Below are 22,661 nucleotides of genomic sequence, written 5' to 3'. Positions count from 1 at the left end.
GTTATGTAAATGCTATTTTACAACTAGAACATCCACCTTCATTTCAGTATCAAGAGTAACAAAAGCCAACTTTTGTTTCCCCCCTTACAGTTCATTTGTAGATTTGTCTGTATTACAAGTAGTAAGAGTTTAGGTCGTTTCCATCCTAGTGAACCAGTAGAAAAAAAAGACAATCTCCTACCATTTAATGTAGGAATATTCCTTAAAAATACAACTTTTATTAGTTGTAAAATGAGCTTTAAATACTAAAAAGTCTGTATTTTGCATATACACACAGGTGATCATTTGTGATGTGAACACCATTTCCTAGATCAAAGCCACATCTGTCATCCTATACACCTTGTTGATGACGACTTCCATCCTGTCTTCTCCGAGATGGCAGAGGTCCAGGATGCACAACACAGGAGTCTCCTGGAGCTCCTCTGCAGTTGATAAAATCTCCTCTGTAAGAACACAAAGACAACAAATATTTCATGTAATTTGTTGGTTCAATTAAGTGCATCTTCAGTAGACCCTTTAGTCCCAACTCTGGAGAAAACTTTGGCGAGACAACCGATCAAAACCCCAAACTGTTCCAAAGGCCCCCACCCTCCCGTCCCCATGACGATCCATCATCTGGCTCTTGCGCCACAGCTGAATAACAGTGCCTGGCAACTGCTTCCCCGGGGGTGTGACTCCACTGCATCCCTGTCGTCATGGCTACCCTGCATCCCTGTCGTCGTGGCTACCTGGGTCAGGTGTCGGGGTCTCGCTCAGGCTGTGGGGGTCACCGAGCGGGCAGAGGAAGCCCGCACTCAGACAGGACAACAACCTGTTGTCATGGGGATCCTGAGGTAAACCCACAGCCCTGGGATCCTCCGAAGACATCACAGGGAGGAAGGCTGCGTCCACGGCAACCTGCTGGTTTATACCTGCACAACACCGCAGAAAAACGGTTACCGGGAGGGTCACAAGCTCCTGATTTACCTGTAAGCGAGAGGAGTTGCTGATGATAAAATTAAAAACAATCCTCACCTAGTATGGTGAGGTGGTAGTATCCATGGTGGCTCCGCGGGGGCCGCGTGTCTGGGGTCTGCCCCCGCTTCCACCGGCCAGGGTGGAGGTTGACCAGCTGCAGGAGGAGCTGCTGGTCGTGAACTCTGAACTTGTGACTGAAGCTGTCAGCGTCCAGTCCAGCAGGCTGCAGGTGGTCGGCCACGTCTGTCTTCAGAGATGACCAGGAGGGGCTCTCCCAGGACGGCACGTCCCCCTCTGGAGAGAGAGCGGGGACTTTGACACGCTTGTAATGTTGGTGCGTGGCGATGACTTATTGTTACTGGAAGGTTGCCATGGTTACCAGTTGAGACCAGATGACTGGTGGGGTCAGTGCCACCCTCTGCTGGACCTTCCTCCTCCTCCTCCTCCTCCTCTTCCTCCTCCTCATGATCCATTGGCTCCACTGCAGAACCATGTCCAGTCACACTATGAACATATTTACAGCACAGAGCTCATCACAAGCTCTCTGAGCTACTGGCTAACTAGTCATGTTCAATGTTCATCATGTTCATCATTAGTAGGTTTAGCAAAGTTTGATACCAAAATGTTAAAGTAGAGGTTCCCAATCCCTCTGAGAAAAGACTTTCAGTTAAACTCATTTTTACCTTCCTGCCTTCGTCCGTGAACGAGTGGTGTAGAATCTCCTCGCATCTCTAAGACAGGTAAAATAACATCAAGATATAGCCTGACGTTGTCATACTCATAATTCTAGTCAGAATATGAGTCTGAAAACTATCCGTTGGGCTGTGACTATGGGGCGTGTTTCAACCGAACTCGTAAAACAAATGCCTCTTCGCTCAATTGGATAGACCTACAACCAATCAGAGCAACTTAATATGTTGTTTGTTGAAAACGAATTCAACTCAAGGGCTCTTTCGTGACGTGGGTGATTACGTTACTGTTCATCATCTGTCCATCATCGTATAAAGCCCGCCCTGACAATTTCATTGGTCCACCCAGATCCTGGTTTCATATCGTTGTTCCCAATACGAGACCCTCCAGACCCAACTTCCCGACCACATTTTTTTGTGGGCGGGGCGAAGTTGGGCAGGCAGCCAGGCTAATCAAGATATCAAATATGCAGAAAAAAAACATTGGTTCAGACTGACTGGAGGACTTGCCTCCTGGGTAGTTTTCTTTTCTGCCCGACATTCCAGTTCCTGCCACCAGAGGGCAGTGTTTCCCTGTTCATCTGTGTTTCTGGCTCAGCTGCAGCTGCCTCGCTCCCACCAACACACTGGACTGTCTGCAGTGGAGAGCATGAGACATGAGGACATCCATATCTTAATAGGTCAACTTGTGATGCTGTGTGGGCTGAATGCTCACCTGTCCCTGGTCTGTCTGTGCCCCCGCTGGCAGGTTACGGTACTGCACAGCCATGATCCGGCCTTGAATTGCCAGTCTTTTGTGCTCCCGATACTGAAGTGACCCCAACTCTCTCTTCAGCTCATCAGCTGCTACCAGAGGTACTTCAGCTGAGAAACACAAACAGGTTTTCACAAACCCCACTTTTGTGAACACTGTATGCATTAAAGACATACTGCTAGAGATCTTCCTCACCAGAGCCGTCTGTGACAGACTGAGTAAAGATGCGGGGGGCTGGAGGGTAGCAATAATGGCCGCCCACAGCAGATCTTCTCAGAACGACGCTGTCCCTCTGTGTCTTGGTCCACTGGATGAAGCTCCGGACACAGGGGTCACCCACGTAAGGCTGGCCTTTGTGACACCCTAAGGACCCCCCGCACAAAAACACAAAACAACATGACAGTTTACTTCCCGTTGCACAAGTTTCTTGCCAAAGAACAGGTTTTTGTTTCTGGTATGTAGAGAGCAAGACATGTGCACCCACCCGTGATGAAGATCTGTGTCTCACAGCTGCTGGTGAGGTAGGGAAGACAGCCTTCCACACGGCACATTCTCATCTGAGTACAAACCACGTACCTCACTGCCAGAGGCAGGGCAGGATGAGGCAGGGCAGGATGAGGCAGGGCAGGATGAGGCAGGGCAGGATGAGGCAGGGCAGGATGAGAGGAAGGAGAATAGAGGGAGAGTAGAGGCAGGGCAGGATGAGAGGAGGAAGAGTTAAGGGCAGAGTCCAAGCATACAACAAACACTACCAGCCCATGATGTTCAGTCAACTTCATATCACAACAGGTGTTGAATAAACGAAAGAAAACTGCTGGGGACAAATGTGGCGACAGCAAAGTGGATTTACTTGGACATATTCCATTGAACATTTCTGGTTGCGAAGAAGCAAATATCTCCAAAATGAATGGGAGGTTTGACGTTCCATCGATTGCATGTACCCAGCGGTAAGTCCAGTATTTCTCCGGTCCTAAAACATGGACAGTCAGTTTAATGTCTCTTAGAGACACAATAATAATAATAATAATAATGCCTCGACTACAGAAAAGTGTCATTCCAGTGACAGTGACACTCGGCCTTCTCACCAGTGGTCCCAGAATGCTTCACTCTCTCTGCTCGACCAACGAATGTTACCAGGCCAATGACATCACAGGCAGAATTGTCAGACAAATTATCCAACTCGGATCTAAGAGATGTAGAGAATAAAGAAGAAACCATTTCTGTGCAGCTCAAAGATGCAGAAATGAAATTTTATAACAAGATCATTCATCTTACTGCCAAAAGAGAACACAACCATTTGACCTGATGTGTCGCTTATTTTTCCTTGTAAATTAGCACTTGGTTTAGGTAAGAAACATAGCAGAGGACTGTGAGATGAATACAATACAGCTTTTACCAGGAAACATCCCTTCAAACAACGCAGCCTACCTGGGAGTGAAGTTATAGACCGCCTCCGGCAGACCCCACTGGAAGGACACACTTTTGGGTGGGACAACAGTTACACTGGCAGTTGGATTACGAGCATTCAGACAGACTTCTGCAACACATCGACATGCAAAAAAACTTTCAAGTACTCACATTACAACAGAAATCCATGATTTTCAAAGTAGAGTTACTGATACTGTTCCTACCTACGGAGTGGAAGGGTTTCATTGTGCTGTTGATGTGGGGGCGTGACCTGTTGGGATAGCCTGGCTTGAGGGTGTAGTTCTGGAGGTAGAGCACAGTTCCTACGTTTAATCTGTGGTACCACTCCAGACACAGCTCGTTCCAGAGGACAAGGGACATTGTTCCGCTCTGGTCAGCAACCTCAAAGTATGCCTGAAAACCATCATCCTCAGGGTCAGTGTTAGAGAAAGGATTAAGCGCTAGGCTTCAGCAAAATACAGCATTGGTTCTGTCGATGACATGAACATGTTCACCTGGAATGGATAGTCAATCTTGAGTCCAAATTTTCCATAATACCGTAGCCTGGATTTGTGAATTATCCTCACTATGATAGGGATGGGTCGCGGTGCGTTTCCAAGTGACGACTCCAGATCCCGGAGGAACAGAATCTTGGAAACTGTCGAGGAACCGTAGCTATACATTATGACTGTCACGTGATATGGATTTATGGATCTCCGCAATCATAATCAGGAAACTCCTCTCACCATCCAGGACTACATCTGGCGGATTGACATTTGGGACCCACACCGCGCCCTCGGGATCCTCGTTGTTCCACAGGGCCAGGTAATGCTTGCGACCAATTTGAAGGGGTGCATCGTTCTGCAGTGAAATGTCACCCAAGCCGTTCTTAGACAGCATAGGGATAGAATCAAGGTCGTTTATCTTAAGTAAAATATCAGACTCCCGTAACGGTGAACCACATTCGATCCTGTTGATGCAAACAAAACTTTGACCCAGTCTCTTCTCGTTGTGAATAAAAGAGCAGTTGTTTATATGGATATCGATTCCACTCCGAAGGACGTTTTTGTGGACCAAATGATTTAACCCTTGATCAAGAAGGCATTTCGCCTGGCAGACTCCGTCTGTTACAATTATGTCAAAGTTATAACTATCGGGTGCCTGCTGAGATCCAGTATTTTGCTGCGCAGACAAATGTCTCTGGAGTGCGATGACAGCCACAGGGGCATGACATTTTAGTGTCAGCGTTTTACCAGCAAAAAACGGTTCCAACGTCGAATGTAAGACAGACACCTGAGGGTCTTCAGTTAGTGACTCTAAAACCCCACTACATGCCATGGCTGATCTTAGCGTTAGTAATAGTATGACTGCAAACGCTCATTTTAAAAGTCAAAATCTTCGCTGCTAATGCTAGTCTAGATAACTAGACGGTCTATCGTTAAGCTAACTTATTTTACATACTACACGGGAGCTAACTTATTGAGCAAGCCAACTGGACCCCACTCCAGAAAATATATGTTCACTTTGTGTCCTCGGAAAGCACAACTGGCATTTGGCTATCGCATTACTACTATGGCTAGCTAGCTAACATTGTTAGCAAGTAGTAGCTAACTACATAGCTTGTCTCACAGAGTGAGAAACGATAAGCGAATCGTTTGTGATTGGAGTATTAGGAATCAAATACATATATTTAAATAGAAATGGCTGTTTTCAGTAGCCAGTCACGTAACAAGACAGCTCGCTAACTACTACACAAACTAGCTTTGCTTTTTACGCGGTCGGGATTTGAACTCCGGAACTTCCTGACACGAAGTTACATCGCAAAGATTTTTAGATCCCATCTGCCAAGAGAACGTCGTCAACCATCTTCAGTACACGTCTATGGAAGCAAATCAGTGACAAACTGTTTTGAACATTTGAAAAGGCATTGAAGACTTAATATTATAATAATATAACACCGAATGTGTTGGTTTTGAATGAACCTCTTTAGAAATATGAATTTATTTCAATGTAAAAAAAAATATCTGATCCAAAAATTCAAGGTTTGGAAATTCAGATTTTGCTCAAATTCCCCCCCCCCAAAATTCAAGTTTCAGAAATTCAAATAGAACTCAGGCTGCTCAAATTCAAATGGTGAAATTCAGATGCAAAACATTCTAACAAAACATTATTCGCCTTGAAACTGTTCGGTTCGACATTTCATATTGTGAATTCAAAACCAACACATTTTGTGGTGTTTAAATTCAAATATTAAGTATTAAGTATGAAATGCCTTTTAAAATGAAAACATTGTCACTAATTTGCTTCCATACTCTATGGCCCACCTGCTCTGCAAGAACGGTAAAATCATACGAGCGTCCTAATCTCGTTTTTATTTTGTAAAGAAATCAGTGAACCAGATTAAAGAAGCAGGTTCGTATCCCATGAACTGAAAGAGTAACTCAGTTATTGATAACAGATCAAAATATTGTAGACAAAGATTTGGACGGAACAGTATCTGTTAATTAACACATTATCTTGGTACCATAAAAAATAAAGCAAAAAAATCGAATGTATTGGAACATTTCAATATAGGGATACGCAGCATGGAAAAAAGTCAACGTCCATTGATCATTTTTGAAAATATTTATTTTAAAATATCACATTATCCATACTGATTTATAAATAATTAAATATCACTATCATATAATTAATATCCAAGCTGTTTCAGAATGTAAACTTTTTTATTAATTTCTTTTTTAAACAATATCAACAATATGTTAAAGCTTATTTTGATGGTATATACAGAAAGAAAACAAGCCGTACTATATAACTGACTGTGCAACACCAACTGGCAGAACTCAGAAAAAGCTTCACCTCCCCAATAAGACACTTCAATAATCTGTTACAAAATACTTCTGTTTGTTTAACTTTTTAAATCATATATATATATATATATATATATATATATATATATATATATAATGTGTGTGTTACAATATATTCAATCTATTTTAAATATAAAATAAACAACTATATTATCTAAATGTCTTTGTACATTCTATAATACAGTATGCATTATCTTTAATGCAATAGCAGAAATGTCTGTTGTGTATCAGATTTTTTATAAATTTGTGCCCCAGGTAGTTCTGTATAGAATGCACTGACTGGCCCTCTTACACCCGGGATGCACAGTCAACTTTAAAGATCGTAAATGCTTAAGTCGAGGATATCTTCAGAAATAAAAGCAAAGGATGGGAAATCCATGAGAACAAAAAAAAACTGTTTAAAACTGTGCATCATCGCTCCTTGGGACAATTTCAACAGAGAAACAGTACCGTTTGAGCTAGTGTAGCAAGTACAACCAAAACACAGTTTACAAATAAACATTTGTATAAACTGGAGCAAAACACAGCTACACAAAGTGACTCAGCATTTCAAACTTTAAAAAAGAAAAAGAACAACATCTGCTCCTCAAGGACCGTTAAGTCGACTTCTTGTTTGTCATAAGTAATGTTTTATATCAAACAGGACCACCTCAGAGAGCACAGAACAAATGGAGAATTTGAAGTTTCTGTTATTCAAATACAAAAACATGTTCCTTCAACCAGCTTCACAAGGCAGTTAACCATATGTATCCATTGTGCACATTGAGACATGGACAAAGAATCATTTTTGTAAATGACACATTGTAATGGAGGGCCAAACTTAACTGCCAATTTGCTGACATCAAAAAATATTTTGAAAAACATACAATGATGAGAATAAAATAGTACGAGGGATCTTGAAAGAGGTCATTGTTGTGTTTTTACTGCAATAAGAATAAAAAACAAACACGTGTGTTGTTCAAAGATTTAGCATCTAAGATTCTTTTGAAATATGTTACACAGAACTGACCCCTTTTTCCAAATCCCAACGCGTCAGACCAGCCTGAGTCTTTAGTGGAGATTAGATGAACCCAAAGAAAGATACTGTTGATATTCATGGTTGAAGGAATGTTAAAGATAGATTCATACAAAAATAATTCCATTTAATTCACATAGTAAATTGGCTTATACAGCTATTTCTCTATATCTTGTATATAAATACCGTTAATGTATATACTGTGTACACAGTATATATAGGTTATATATAGACAATTAAAACAGTATAAATTAACATTCTCATTTTCAAAATTGACATTGCACATAGTTAAAGGGTGAAGGGCACATACTGAGAGTCCATAACTTAATTTGAGCATCTTTTGAACCAGTATAACAGCACCATTCTTAGAATGACTTACGGGTAGGAACAGCATCTGACCACAACACTGCATGACATCAGACAAAAACTTCTTCCTCCATAGACCGTCTTCAATTTCAGATAATCCTCAAATCCCTTTAGCAGCCACTACATTACAAAAAGTCTTGATTTTAGTTTGATTTGAAACATGTTTGAACATAAATTAATTTTGGTTATTGGGCAAAGCTGTGTAAAAGGGTTTTGTAGGATAACATTGTTTTCACAGTAGCAACTTCTGATTTAAAATTGAAAGTCTTTGAAGCTCCGCAAACGATTGTGGGGTAAGATGGCAGGGTAGTCTGGCAGTGCTGCTGTGTCTGGGGCATCAGGGGAATTTACAAGAGTACAAGTCGACAGTTTGATTGTCATTTCCATGAGAATACAGTTTTGTTTACTTATAATAGTTTGTTCATACACAACAATTCATTCAGTTCGTTCATTACCAATATAAATCATTCTGCTGGTCAGCAAATATACTGTATTAATAAAACTGGTTATGGTAAAAAAAAAAAAAAAATTCATGTCATACTGAGTGAAATATTTTAGTTTTCCAGAAATGACCTGAGAAATATTCGACTGTATTTAATGAAGTTGTATGTGGTGGTGTTGAGGTCAAGTGCTCTAGATTACACTGGACTTAAACAGAATTGAAATGACTCAGTAGGGAATATTTTTGGTTTAAAGGTTGATAGAACTAGTGTTGAATAAAAGCATTCCTATGTATAACAATGGGATTCTTAATCATGCTTACGGATTTTGTGAAATTAAAAGTAAATAGCAATTCCAGCTTCAAAGTATTCAAGTCACCCTGTATGTTTGTCTTAGAGAAGAAGAACAGGAGCTGGTGGAGAACGCCAGGCAGCTGGTGGAGAACACCAGGCAGCTGGTGGAGAACGCCAGGCAGCTGGTGGAGAACGCCAGGCAGCTGGTGGAGAACACCAGGCAGCTGGTGGAGAACACCAGGCAGCTGGTGGAGAACACCAGGCAGACGTGAACAGTACTGACCCCGTCTGTTGAAATATGTTTGCATGTAAACGCATCCTGTGAAAAGCACTGTTTTCTTGTTGATTTGTGTGATGGTGTCCGTGGTGCAGCAGTGATTGTGGCCCAGTACATTGAGGCCTGGTGTCTTAGAAAACTCAATTTCCCAGAGGTCCCTAGTCCAAGCAGCCTCAGTGTGTGTGGCGTGTCCTCGTAAAAAAACTGCTTTGTCTGTAAAGATGGCTCCTTATCAAAAGTAAGGTCACCACAGGCATATTATCTTTCTCTTCAAAGATTTTTTTGTTTTTACTGTGGAGACAAAGCCAATTTGGCTTACAGCAAAGAACATGGCAGAATCTGTTTGCCACATATATGCCGCTCAGTCTCTTTTAATACCTTAATTTGTGTTACTGGATCTGTACCAGCAACATGACACTGATCACACTGCTCTCTCTCTCTCTGGGACTGGAGGGCTACCGGGTCAGCATGTTCCGGAAGTCTGAAAGGCTGCCAGTCTGGTTTTGGGAATGGTGGCGCGGTTGTTGTTGTGGTTGCTGTTGCTGCTGTTGTTGTTGGATGTATCCCACAGTGCTTTGCTGCTGGACGTTGGTGGTGTGGAAGAAAGCCTGGGGCCCCCCGCTGTGCAAGAGTCCTTGAGGCTGCATCTAGGACCAGGATGACAGAGGACGGGTGAGTGATTCCTTTACGTTTACACTCCCTTCACTTAGCAGATGCTTTCAAACAAACTGACACAGGATACGTACAAAGTACAGCAGCAAAACCAAGGATCAGAAGTGCATTGTTCGATCAGTATTTCAGTGGTTGGAGTCTAGGAACGGTCTGTTTTTGACCAAGAACGTTGTCTTAGAGAGGGCGTCTAGGGGAGGGTGTTCAGGGTACCTGAAAGAACTGCTGTGGTTGTTGCAGCTGCAGGGAGTGCTGAGAGCCCTGGGCCTGGGCATGGTAGGCAGGCTGGGCCTGGTGGGTGAGGAAGCCGTTGTGGGGGATCATGATGGGGGAGGTGAAGACAGGAGAGGGAACAAGGACAGCGTTGCAGTTGACCTGCTGCATGGGGAACGAGGGGGTCATCATCTGCTGTTCCAAGGTGTATCTGGGTGAGACAAGGAGATATTTTAGCAATACGAAACAACATGAAAAGGTTGTGTGCGATTGTGAATACCACTCACTTGGTTTGTTGGATGCCTGAAGTGCACTGTGACGCCTGTGTGCTGTCAGGAAGCAGAGTTTGCATCTGCTGGTTCAGCAGCATCCTGCCAGAGACAGAACAACAGGTGTGTGAGATGATGGGTTTGTCTTGGTATATCGACAGAGAGCACAGGTCATGGAGTCCACAGTGTAATGTTTCCTCCACCTTTGAAATGTTTCTCCGATTCTAAATTCCAGATTTGATTCCAGTAAAGCCCCCCCACCCCTACACCACCACCCCCCACCATGTCCCTGAGATGGGAGGCGTTTCCTGGTGCTCCTCACCGTATCTGTCCGTCTTGGCTGAACTCGTTGTCTGAGTGTCTTTGGTTCGTGTCCTGCAGCGTCCGTGCGTTGGTTTGGGAGAACATCATGGGGTTGCTGTAGAAGGGCAGGGTCAGGCTGGTGTGAGTCTGGACTGGCAGGCTGACCGTCTGGCCCCTGGACACCTGCCTCTGCTGCACCTGCAGTCACACACAGCACATGGTCAAGCTCCATACAGAGCAGCACGTTAGAGCTACTGTTCCTCAGAAATGAACTCTAAGACTGTTTGGTGATGGGGAAGAGAAGGAGAGGGGGAAGGAGGAGGAGAGGGGGGAAGGAGGAGGAGAGGGGGGAGGAGGAGGGGAGGGGGGAAGGAGGAGGAGAGGGGGAAGGAGGAGGAGAGGGGGGAGGAGGAGGAGAGGTACCTGAGGGGATGGAGAGCTGTGCTCTCTCAGCAGGGATTGTGGTGAGGAACTGTGGCCTCCACAGATGGGCTGTTTGGAGTGACCAGAGGCCTGTCGGATGACCCCAGACTTGCTCTGGTTCTGTGTCTGACTCTGACTCTGTGTCTGTGTCTGACTCTGGGTCTGACTCTGGGTCTGACTCTGGGTCTGACTCTGGGTCTGACTCTGGGTCTGACTCTGGGTCTGCTGGGCCGGCCTTCCTGGGCCTTGCTGCTGGGTCTGCTGGACCTGGCCGAAGTCAGTGTGGATGGGCTGCTGTAAGAACATCTACACACAATCACACCGAGAGACGCAGTGAGTGGAGAGAGCAGACAAACACATTTACGTCACCAACATTCAGTTGATCCTGCGATGCGTCTCTCCTGGGGCGGCCCAGGGGGTTACCTGCAGGTTGGCCAGCTGCAGCTTCTCCTTGATGTCGTAAAGCTCCTGTTGCTGGGTCTTGATGTCGGCCTGCAGCACGCGGGTCCTCTCCTCCAGCTGCTCCTTCAGCTGGTGTATAACCCCTAGCTGGGGCTCCTTCAGCTGGTGCATCACCCCTAGCTGGGGCTCCTTCAGCTGGTGCATCACCCCTAGCTGGGGCGGCTGGGGCTGGCAGAGGGGCTGCTGCTGCTGCTGCTGCTGCTGCAAGTGGAACCCAGTTGACCTGGTTAAACTCACTCCTCGGAATAAATACCACCCACCCACGCCATTGAAAAGCGTAGCTGGTTAAAGAGATGTTTATGTCGCGTTGGCAAGTCAGAGGTCTCAACTTCATCAGGGATCAGATCAGGGAGGAAAGTGAGCAACGCGACAACACCTGGTACAGGTAACGAGCAACAGACAGCTGCTCCACAGAACTACGTCTGCTTCACAGAGCCAGGGCTGCTTCACAGAACCAGGGCTGCTTCACAGAACCAGGGCTGCTTCACAGTGTCTACTGAGCCGGGGAGGACACTAGAGAAACTATACTTCAGTAATTATTCAACAACTGAGAGAGGCACTTAAGCTGTGAGAAAAACACAATGTTTGACGGACCACAGCTGGCATCGTGATTGTAGCCAGATCGGCACTCATGCAAAAAATTGCTTGCACAACAGATCTTATTAGTAATGATTCTATGAAAATTTCTGTTTTCCACAAAGAAATATTTAATTCTCCCCTTCGTTTTTGAATTTTTTCAGTCCAATTAGAACCAGTTAAATTACGACGTATTTGCATCAACAAAAGGGTGGATCTCATTTCAGATGGGAGCAGAGGGCTCTCATAAACAACAACAAAACCTGGAAAGAAACGACACAGATCACAGGAGGAGCTGGGAGACTGAAGCCCATGCCTCCGAGTGCAGAGGGGAACAGGCAGCCCGAGGAAGAACAGGAGACACCCACCACTGCGGAGTGCTGACTGCAGGCAGGAGACAGAGGGAGGCTCAGCTGGGGAACATCAAAAGAGTTTTGTCTCTGAACCAACGTCTACAAGGAGAGGAACAACAGAACACACATCGGGGAGTTTAGCGGGGGGGGGGGGGGGGGACATCCAAGTCAAGCTAAGGGAGTTCTGTGTGTTTTGGGATTTCTGGAGACGGATTGTTTAAGTGTGTACTGACCTTGGAAGTGCTGGGTTGGAGTCTTCTGGTGGAGGTCTTCTCTGGGCCGACGGATGCAGACTGCCTGGATGGTGTGCAGGCCTCCGAGTACCTGACTGAGGAGTTGGCTGAACACAAGAAGGACAAGAATATTTACAATCTTTACATTGTACGAGTTCAGTGTTGAGTGGACATGGGTGCGGTGGTGTGGGTGTGGAGGAGGGCGGTGAGGGGACTCACAGGCAGAGTCTGACAGGGCAGTGTGGGAGGACTTCCTGGAGCTGTGAGAGGACACTGAGCATGCTCCACTGGTCCTGTCCCTCGGAGGCTCCAGGATGGGGCACACGTCCAGATACACCTCCTGACCCTGGGGTGACACCACACTGCCTCAGCACTGCCTCAGCACTGCCTCAGTACACTGCCTCAGCACTGCCTCAATACACTGCCTCAGCACTGCCTCAATACACTGCCTCAGTACACTGCCTCAGCACTGCCTCAGTACACTGCCTCAGCACTGCCTCAGTACACTGCCTCAGCACTGCCTCAGTACTGCCTCGGTACATTGCCTCAGCACTGCCTCAGTACACTGCCTCAGCACTGCCTCAGTACACTGCCTCAGCACTGCCTCAGTACACTGCCTCAGTACACTGCCTCAGTACACTGCCTCAGCACTGCCTCAGTACACTGCCTCAGCACTGCCTCAGCACTGCCTCAGCACTGCCTCGGTACACTGCCTCAGTACACTGCCTCAGTACTGCCTCGGTACATTGCCTCAGTATACTGTTATTATATATATATGATTGTTTTACTTATTGTATTGCCTCCTTTTCCCTGTGCCTCCCCCCTCCTCCCAGGAGCAGGTCTCCTCCTAGGAGCAGGTCTCCTCCTAGGAGCAGGTCTCCTCCTAGGAGCAGGTCTCCTCCTAGGAGCAGGTCTCCTCCTAGGAGCAGGTCTCCTCCTAGGAGCAGGTCTCCTCCCAGGAGCAGGTCTCCTCCCAGGAGCAGGTCTCCTCCCAGGAGCAGGTCTCCTCCTCCTCCCAGGAGCAGGTCTCCTCCTCTTCCTCAGAGCGGGTCCAATCCTCCTACCTTAACAGAGGCAGCAATCTCAGGAGGTGATGTCTCTTCCAGCCCAAACTCCCTCCTCCTCTCCGCTCGCACCTCAGCGTAACTACAGGGTCACCGGGCAACAAAATACATGTTTTAAAATAACACGAGTGGATGGATGGATGCTTTTAGGCATCCTTTCTGCCCCTCGGGGCACTGAGGAGCACCGGGGCTGGAGTGAGCGGGCTTACCTCACCACCGTGTGGGTACACACGATGAACTCTGGCTTGGAATTCCACTGGTGGTAGGTTATGTAGTAGTGTGTCTGCAGCCAGATCCACTGCTGGCCCTTGGTCAGGAAACGATAGTAGCAGGATTTGCCCTTTCCAAACTGCATCACTAACAGGACAGACAGAGGGAGGGAAAGGTTTCAAGAACTATGAAAAACATAATGCTGGCCTAGTTTCTAAACGTGGTACGAGATGTTTTCAGCAACCAAAACAAGAAGTGAGGGCCAGCCTCATAGCTTGAGACGTTTTAAGCACCCTGGTGAAGTGGAAATAGAAATGTAACTACAGTGGGATGACCTATTTTTCTGAAATGGCTGCCTGGATCCTGTGGTAGGGAGGGGGAGAGAGAGAGGGGGGGAGGTAGAAAGGGGGGGGAGATACAAAGAGCAAGTGAGGGCAAGAGAGAGAGGGTGAGGGAGGGACAGAAAGAGAGAGGGAACAGAGGATGGGTCAGGGGAGTGGAAAGTAGGGAGTAGCTTACATTGCTTATGACACTGAGCTATGAGCTCCAAGTCATCCACATGATAGTAATCATAGCCAGAAGTTCCAAGCACCTCAAAGGGCAAGTAGCCTATGATTGGTGACGCTCTGTAAAAACAAAATCAGTAGGTGCAATAAACACACTGTTGAAACAAACACAGATCACAGTCAATAGTTGACAGACTTTTTACAAGATGTAAAACTCTATTGTTCTGGCTGACAACTAAATGAAGTGTCATACCATTTCCATTCAGACAAAACAAATAGGTAACTAAAACATTTGCCTAACAACTTTGGATACGGCTCCGCAATTAAAACAAGTTATTCATCCCTTCTAAACTCAGCCATGAAAGGGCTGCTTGTGGTATAATTACAACTATGATTATGACATGCATTTGGCTCGATGCATTTAATCCAGCAATGGTGTGCTAAATCCACTTAGCCAGGACCCCCATAAGCTGTATTCAGAACGGCATGCAGGTCACATTATGGAGGGAGCCATGCTCAGGACCCACCACAGGGCAGTTTGGCGAGGAGCTGTTAGAGTCCAATTATAGCTCTGTGAGGTCGGGACACACTGTTTCCTTCGCTGTTCTGAGCTCCTTGCCAATTTATCTATATTTCAGTCTATTCGCAGTCACACAATTGCTTTTTCTTCTATGGTTTGACATTCCACTCAGAAGAAGCTGTGCTCGATCTAACAGCTGATAGAACAACAGTTCTGTATTAACTTGTCATGTTATTTTTCAGTTCTTGTACCTGTGATCTAAAAATAAGAACTTCCACTCCAGACTGTGTCTGGATGTGAACTCATCACGGGGATCTTCCACATTACATAAGTCCTGTTTCAAACAAAGCAAAACAGCAAAACGATAAGTGTCCAGAGAAATGTGTTCTTGCAGAAACACAAATAAAATATATATTTAAACGTAAAATAAAATGGTTCTTTTATTCAAAAAAGAACGTTTACATGTAAAATATTTAAGAAATGATTATGTTTACATGCCCAAAAGTCAGTAAAGATTGCCATACCTTTAAAAACTGTGGAGTGACTAATCGTACAGTGGCAACAAGGCAGGCCTGCTCCTCCAGAGATGACTGCAGTGTTCGTGGTAACACAGGTAACGCCAGTTCAAACCCATTACAAGAGGATGTAGGCACTGAGGATGACACAACAATCACTCTCAATACCCTCCTCCACATCCCCTCATTGAACCCAGTCAATCCTCCCACAATCAATAGCACGGCCATGAACACGCCATTAAAAAGGGACCAGGTGTCATTCTAACACTGTTGAGTCTCAGTTCCTTCCTCTACGGTTAGAAGATGTGGAAACAGGAGTTGTGTAACTTAATTTTGTTCTGTTTTAACTCAGGGATGGGGTCGACAGTAGTATCACAGAACCTGAAATAACACTTCCAGCTGAACTCTCTGACCAGACTGTGACATTATGGTCTTATTCAAATGACTGGAAGTCCCTGGCGCTGAAAACTATGGAAATATCTGACCGACAGAAGAGAAGGGAGGCATTTCCTCATTGGTGTCCCAAGCAATGAACCTGACATTTAAATAGCCATTCACTACTCAGATAAGCAGTTATGGAAATGAACAACTTGTTTGGCTGTATCTCTCTTACGTATGTTTTTGTAACAGATAATTTTTCTGAAAATGTATTATCAACAACAATCCTAACAGGTATTGCACAGTGGTTGGTTTGATTGTGAACAAAGACAAATAGAAAATGACTTCACCAGTCAAATCTTTCGGGCAACATTAGCTTTAACACAACAAGTAAGACACCGAACATGACGACAACACAACACTTACCATTGTTGTGAAACTTGAAATCTCCGACAAATTTCACATACTCATATGTAGAGGGTTGTTTTGGGTCGATGTTTCCTCGGGCTAGATGACAGCAGAATTCCACATGGCTCTCACCTAGCAACACACCAGATGGCTGTCAGCTGACACAGACTCAAGCCACAGCCTTTCCCATCCCCAACACACATTTGTTCAAAAGAACTCCTGCCAGATGAAATACACCTAAGAAAACGTTGCATGGCTAGTGTTCCACACGTTCTGAAAGGCAGCATGCTGAGATCGTCTGGCTGAATCACATAACCACACTTTCAGACACGTCTCACATCATTTGTGAATGTCTTTTGGATGAGAATCTGACAGCAACACTAAATCTAAAGGAAAAAGAATGATGGCGGTAATTATATGGCCGTTACAAGTCCTCCCTTCACTACAGACAACCTCTGCAGACACAGCTTGGCCTGCAATCTACTGTTGGGAAACAGCACAAGTGGCAGGGGATCCAGCGGAAGGTCAGGATGATGCCAGGGTGGATCTGCAGTGCTACTTCTGCAGATGAGACTCTACTTGGCACTAGCCTGCAACCAGAGGGAGGACCAGGGGGATCATGTCGCCGTGCCAACCACTCTCTCACAAACTGCGCACTGACGTTGGGATCGCTGTGCTCCACATAGGGGTCTTAAAACACCGTGGCTCGCTGGAGATGTTTGAGAACAGAGGCCTGTTTCAGGGTATGGAACGTTTACCTTTTTTTGTAATTATCATGTAACCTTTGCTAAAGAGAACGAATGGATCTGCAGTGTTCTCACTGAAATGAATGATGAGTCATTTTGTAGGAAACAAATGTGTGTGTGTGTGTGTGTGTGTCTTCAATAGGATGAAAGTATCAAGACAGGAGTCTGGATAGCCGACTGCCTTTTAGAAAGATGAGACACAGTGATATCGTAACAGATAAGAGTTTTTCCATCTAAGGGAAATTGAAAAAAGTCTGTTCTCTAGCAAGCCATAACAGTAATATCCAAAGCAGTCAGAAGAGGAGAGGATTTTCCAAAAGGTTAACTGGAAGTAAAGTCCACAGATGCACTCCTGGTCTCCTCTGACTGTGATACATCACTTGAAGATCGATCACACAGCAGTGCATGTTATCAGGTATAACTACCCATCAAACATAGAAGCAGGAAACGCATTAGCAGAACGACAGGAGAAATTGCCTCCGGGAGTTTGGTTAGAGCCTTTTCACATAAAAGAAAGGAGATGAGAGCTCGATGGATGACATGTCTTTGTGAGTGAGGACGATGGTTATTTTCCCCAGACTCATCTCTCTGGCAGCAGTGTGCATTGTAGTAGGAGATCTACACATAGACTGATACAGTTGCAACTGCGCTCTCTTTCTCAGAACACGATTGTATGATGGGATTAAGGTCAGTGTCTCGAGTCCCAGATACTGCGCAGTGCTGCTCTGGATTACCCAAGCAACCATAACAGTGCTTAAAACTCTGAACCATACTAGCAGGGTAGCTGCTATTATTAGCTGTGAAGGTCTAATCATAGGACCACACCATCCAGAAATCCAATAAAGTACCATGCCAGACTCAGCAGCCTGCTCTATATTTAAAGTCAGCTCTGGACAAGAGGAGAACAGATTGTGGAAGGTTAAGTGTCAACTCTCAGAATAATGTCAGCGATACACCAGGGTGTCCTGGTTAGGGGGGGTGAAATGGCTGAGCGGTGAGGGAGTCGGGATAGTGATCAGAAGGTTGCCGGAACGTCAAAATGACGTTGTGTCATTGGGCAAGGCACTTCACCCTACTTGCCTCGGAGGGAATGTCCCTGTACTCACTGTAAGTCGCTCTGGATAAGAGCGTCTGCTAAATGACTAAATGTAAATGTTTCCTGATGCATACAGACCAGAGGACTCAGTTCAACCAGAGCCTTTTTAGTATTTACCCTACACACTTGTGTTCAAGCTCAATGCTGGAATCAAATGCTGGCTTGCCTGTCAGAATACAGGATGCAACTGGGTCATTGGTCTGTTTGATGTATAATTCACAAAAGAAGACAAACGTCAAACTTCAAAAGAAACAGGAAAGGTCACCTTAGACTTGCTCGGAGCCGTGTTATCGAGTACAACAGAAAATTGGCCGTCACCATCGCAGTACGCACAATAGAATTCATTATTCCTGGTGTTGACACAATCACAAAGTAAAGTGCTAAAAATTTGGATTTTATGGTTGAGTTTCCTCAACCTCAGTACCCTGTAACCTATTGATACATTAAACAGTCTTGAGTCAATAAGAATGGCGATCACACCCTAGACGTACACCCCGTCCCAGCGAAGACGAAGACGAACGGAGACTCACCGTCTAGGAAGTCGGCAGCAAGGGGATCCGTCACCAGCATGTGAGACGACAGCAGCTTATAAACCTCCCCGTGCTCCCGCTCAGGAAGGAAGTTCAAGATATTCTGGTCCACCATATCTGACTGATACAACACAAGAACATGGACACCGTCACTCATTAACTCATCATGTTTTACAAAACAGCTGTTGAACCTAGGAAATACTGTCATACTTTGCTCACGTTTCCTAGCAACAGTAGCCTACTTATTATATCTCAACAGTGTAGCCTTCAGTATGAGGAAATAATGATAATCACAGGACACTATAAACATAATTCATTATACCAATTACATAACCGTGGCAAGAGAGAGGGTACAATTTCTGGGGAAATTGTGGTGTGTGCTCCTGTATTTTTGTACACCCTTCAACTGATTAGCTTATTAAATAAATAATAATAAATATATATGAGAGAGAACAATAGGTTGTGTTACCAAAGGCAAGCACACCTAATAACATCATGTCTATTTTTACAACAACAAAAAAATCACAAGTGCTGGATCAGCTCCGTCACTTACCGGTAAATGTCCGATGAGCGAGGACACGCTGTCCGACACGTAGATGATGTTACCGTCTGTCGTCAGCGCGATGAGGAACCCATCGAGAGCCTAGAACCAAACACACTTGTTGTCACTCAGGTATAATCATCGATAATTAATTGGTTTCAGCTAGAAAGTTCTGGAGCTTGACTTAATCAACACTGAGAAACCGTCTTACATACAGTGAGTCCAATATGTATTTGATCCCTTGCTGATTTTGCCGGTTTGCCCACTAATAAAGACATGATCAGTCTATAAATTTATGATAATATGTATTCAAACATGGAGAGACAAAATATCAAAAAGAAATTCCAGAAAATAACTTTAAAGAATATATTTTAATTAATTTGTATATCATTGAGGGAAATAAGTATTTGATCCCTCTGGCCAAACACACTCAATACTTAGTGGCAAAGCCTTTGTTTGCAAGCACAGCAGTGAGACGTTTTTTGTAGTTAACCACAAGTTTAGCACACACACCAGGTGGAATTTTGGCCCACTCTTCTTTGCAGATCCTCTCTAAATCATGAAGGTTGGTGGGCTGTCGCCTGGCCACTCTGACCTTCAGCTCCCTCCATAGATTTTCGATCGGATTGAGGTCCGGTGACTGGCTGGGCCATTCCATGACCTTGATGTGATGTTTCTTGAGCCAATCCTTTGTTGCCTTTGCTGTGTGCTTCGGGTCATTATCATGTTGGAAGACCCAACCACGGCCAATTTTCAGCTTCCTGGCAGAGGGGAGGAGGTTGTCCTTCAGGATTGTACGGTACATGGCTCCATCCATCTTCCCAGTGATGCGGTGAAGTGGCCCTGTACCCTTGGCGGAGAAACACCCCCAAAACATTATGCTTCCACCTCCATGCTTGACGGTGGGCACAGTGTTCTTGGGGTCATAAGCAGCATTTTTTTTCCTCCACACATGACGGGTAGAATTGAGGCCAAAAAGCTCAATTTTGGTCTCGTCCGACCACATAACTTTCTCCCAATAACTTGGTTCATCTTTCAGGTGATCATTGGCGTACTTAAGGCGCGCGTCCACATGTGCCTTTTTGAGAAGGGGTACCTTTCGGGCACTGCGGGATGTTAACCCATTGCTGCGCAAAGTGTTGCCTATTGTTTCCTTGCAAACTGTGGTCCCAGCTGCCTTCAGGTCATTTGCCAACTCCTGCCGAGTGGTTGCAGGATGATTTTTGACCGTTCTCAGAATCATTGCTACCCCACGAGGTGGAATCTTCTTAGGAGCACCGGACCGAGGTCTGTTGATGATCATGTTATGCTTTTTAAATTTTCTTACAATTGCACCAATGGTTGTTACCTTCAAATCCAACACCTTGCTAATCTTTTTGTACCCCATTCCAGCTTTGTGGAGATCAACAATCCTGACTCTGAGGTCCTGAGACAGCTCTTTGGTCTTCCCCATGGTGAACAGTTTGGAATCTGTCTGATTGTCTGATTCTGTGAACAGGTGTTTTTCACACGAGTGATTAGTGAGAACAGGTGGCTTCAGTTCAGGTAACAAGTCGATTGGGAGTGTCTACCTGGTCTGTAAAAGCCAGAACTCCTAATGAATACTAAGGGATCAAATACTTATTTCCCTCAATGAAATACAAATCAATTAATATATATTCCTTAGGTTCATTTTCTGGATATTTTTTTTGATATTCTGTCTCTCCATGTTTGAATACATATTATCATAAATTTATAGACTGATCATGTCTTTATTAGTGGGCAAACCGGCAAAATCAGCAAGGGATCAAATACATATTGGACTCACTGTAATTCCATATTGGTCATGGGTATATATCAGCGGTTAGAGCTTTTGCCTGTGGAACAAGAACTTCAAATCCCCCCACCGTACTTGGGAAGTCCAGGGTCAACGGGGTGCCAGGGTTTTTACGTTTACATTTAGTCATTAAGCAGACAGCGACTTACAGTAAGTACAGGAACATACCCTCCAAGGCAAGTAGAGTGAAGTGCCTTGCCCAAGGACACAACGTCATTTGCACGGCCGGAATCAAACCGGCAACCTTCTGATTAATAGCCTGATTCCCTAACCGCTCAGCCATCTGACCCCCAGGGTGTTTACCTCGAGCATCAACTGGGTGAACTCCTCATTACTGAGGAAGGAAGGCTTCCAGTCCTGCCTGATCTCACACATCTCTGTCTGGGCCGTGATTTCTGGAAGAGAGGACAGGAAGAGAATCAGCTTAGGCCACGCCTCCAGGAAGCTGCCAAAGGTGGGCGAGCAAAACCTCAGACCAGCCTCTCTCACTGCGGCCACGGACGGAACGGAGGAGGAAGAGAGTTGATGGAACATGAAAGATCAGGAATGTTTCAGTCTGACTGCCATCTGGTAAACACCGACAGCTGTGCCCTTGATTCTGACAGAACACTGCTGAGGCTCTTGAGTCCGCTCCAGCGGTAAACTACTCTTCTCGTTTATCTCTCTGTCCAGCGAGCGGCTCACCCTCTACCCTCTCAGGTTCTGCCCCTGCATCCCACGCTTTCTTGGGGCTTTTACCAGGACAGTGAGCACTCTCTCTCTCTCTTCACAATCCTTACACTCTACGCTCAGACACACATCATGCACACACACTGTACACACACACTGTACACACACTGTACACACACACTGTACACACACACACACACTGTACACACACACACAACTAGTCAGTTGAGGGTTTTTTTCTGTAATAATCCACAACCGTCCAGTCACAATAACCTCCTACCTTTCTGTTTCTGCAGGAAATCGATGGTTCTCTGCAGGATGGTGGACTTGTCCATCTTGCGAGGGTGGCCCTGGCCCTGAAGCATGGTACACAGCTCCTTGATGAGCACATTGAATTGGTCTCTTCTCTTCTTCTCTGATTTGTTACGCGAAGCCCTTAAAATAGAAGAACCAACAAAGAAGACAGGTCAACATGACTGGTCTCAAATCCTGGCCAATCCTCTCAACCCACAACTACCAACCAGCGTGACCATGGACAGACCGCTAACAGCTAGCCAGCGTGACCATGGACAGACCGCTAACAGCTAGCCAGCGTGACCATGGACAGACCGCTAACAGCTAGCCAGCGTGACCATGGACAGACCGCTAACAGCTAGCCAGCGTGACCATGGACAGACCGCTAACAGCTAGCCAGCGTGACCATGGACAGACCGCTAACAGCTAGCCAGCGTGACCATGGACAGACCGCTAACAGCTAGCCAGCGTGACCATGGACAGACCGCTAACAGCTAGCCAGCGTGACCATGGACAGACCGCTAACAGCTAGCCAGCGTGACCATGGACAGACCGCTAACAGCTAGCCAGCGTGACCATGGACAGACCGCTAACAGCTAGCCTGTTAAGTAATGCAGCAGACAGTCTCAATGAGAGATGGGGGTGAATGTTTAGTAGGTCAACAAGGCCAGACACTTTAAGGGGGTCAAACAGGATAGGTTGATGTTTAAGGGGGTCAAACAGGATACGTTGATGTTTAAGGGGGTCAAACAGGATAGGTTGATGTTTAAGGGGGTCAAACAGGTTAGGTTGATGTTTAAG

The 22,661-nt window shown here is 45.4% G+C and overlaps 2 protein-coding genes across 6 annotated transcripts in view; both read right to left on the bottom strand.

Moving 5' to 3' along the window:
* Positions 1-198: 198 nt before the first annotated feature.
* On the bottom strand, positions 199-5,619 carry radx (RPA1 related single stranded DNA binding protein). Its single transcript, XM_084698379.1, has 15 exons — positions 4,554-5,619; positions 4,323-4,465; positions 4,032-4,221; positions 3,829-3,937; positions 3,486-3,586; positions 3,251-3,370; positions 2,885-2,980; positions 2,596-2,763; positions 2,362-2,510; positions 2,157-2,281; positions 1,641-1,688; positions 1,337-1,461; positions 1,015-1,251; positions 729-911; positions 199-443 (listed from the first exon to the last, which is right to left on the bottom strand). Exons 1-15 carry the CDS (start codon positions 5,143-5,145, stop codon positions 307-309), a joined length of 2,523 nt encoding a protein of 840 aa, XP_084554505.1. The 5' UTR covers positions 5,146-5,619; the 3' UTR covers positions 199-306.
* Positions 5,620-6,511: 892 nt separating this feature from the next.
* Positions 6,512-22,661, bottom strand: part of npas2 (neuronal PAS domain protein 2) — a 32,894-nt gene continuing 16,744 nt past the window's right edge. For 2 of the 5 annotated variants that reach the window (XM_084698778.1, XM_084698777.1), the window contains 19 exons: positions 21,847-22,001; positions 21,201-21,292; positions 19,094-19,183; positions 18,541-18,661; positions 16,187-16,300; positions 15,392-15,519; positions 15,119-15,201; positions 14,361-14,467; positions 13,841-13,988; positions 13,632-13,713; positions 12,787-12,913; positions 12,568-12,674; positions 12,350-12,433; positions 11,367-11,606; positions 10,944-11,249; positions 10,540-10,718; positions 10,236-10,319; positions 9,949-10,159; positions 6,512-9,713 (listed from right to left, as the gene is read on the bottom strand). In XM_084698778.1, coding sequence (XP_084554904.1) covers positions 9,522-9,713; positions 9,949-10,159; positions 10,236-10,319; positions 10,540-10,718; positions 10,944-11,249; positions 11,367-11,606; positions 12,350-12,433; positions 12,568-12,674; positions 12,787-12,913; positions 13,632-13,713; positions 13,841-13,988; positions 14,361-14,467; positions 15,119-15,201; positions 15,392-15,519; positions 16,187-16,300; positions 18,541-18,661; positions 19,094-19,183; positions 21,201-21,292; positions 21,847-22,001 — 2,650 coding nt within the window. In that variant the 3' untranslated portion in view covers positions 6,512-9,521. The remainder of the gene's footprint in view (positions 9,714-9,948; positions 10,160-10,235; positions 10,320-10,539; positions 10,719-10,943; positions 11,250-11,366; positions 11,607-12,349; positions 12,434-12,567; positions 12,675-12,786; positions 12,914-13,631; positions 13,714-13,840; positions 13,989-14,360; positions 14,468-15,118; positions 15,202-15,391; positions 15,520-16,186; positions 16,301-18,540; positions 18,662-19,093; positions 19,184-21,200; positions 21,293-21,846; positions 22,002-22,661) is intronic. The other 3 variants (XM_084698779.1, XM_084698780.1, XM_084698781.1) reach the window with 3 other exon arrangements.

This window comes from Hypomesus nipponensis, chromosome 5, assembly GCF_054491055.1.
Source record: "Hypomesus nipponensis isolate SF chromosome 5, ASM5449105v1, whole genome shotgun sequence".
NCBI lineage: Eukaryota > Metazoa > Chordata > Actinopteri > Osmeriformes > Osmeridae > Hypomesus > Hypomesus nipponensis.
This window is presented reverse-complemented; position numbering and strand designations above follow the sequence as displayed.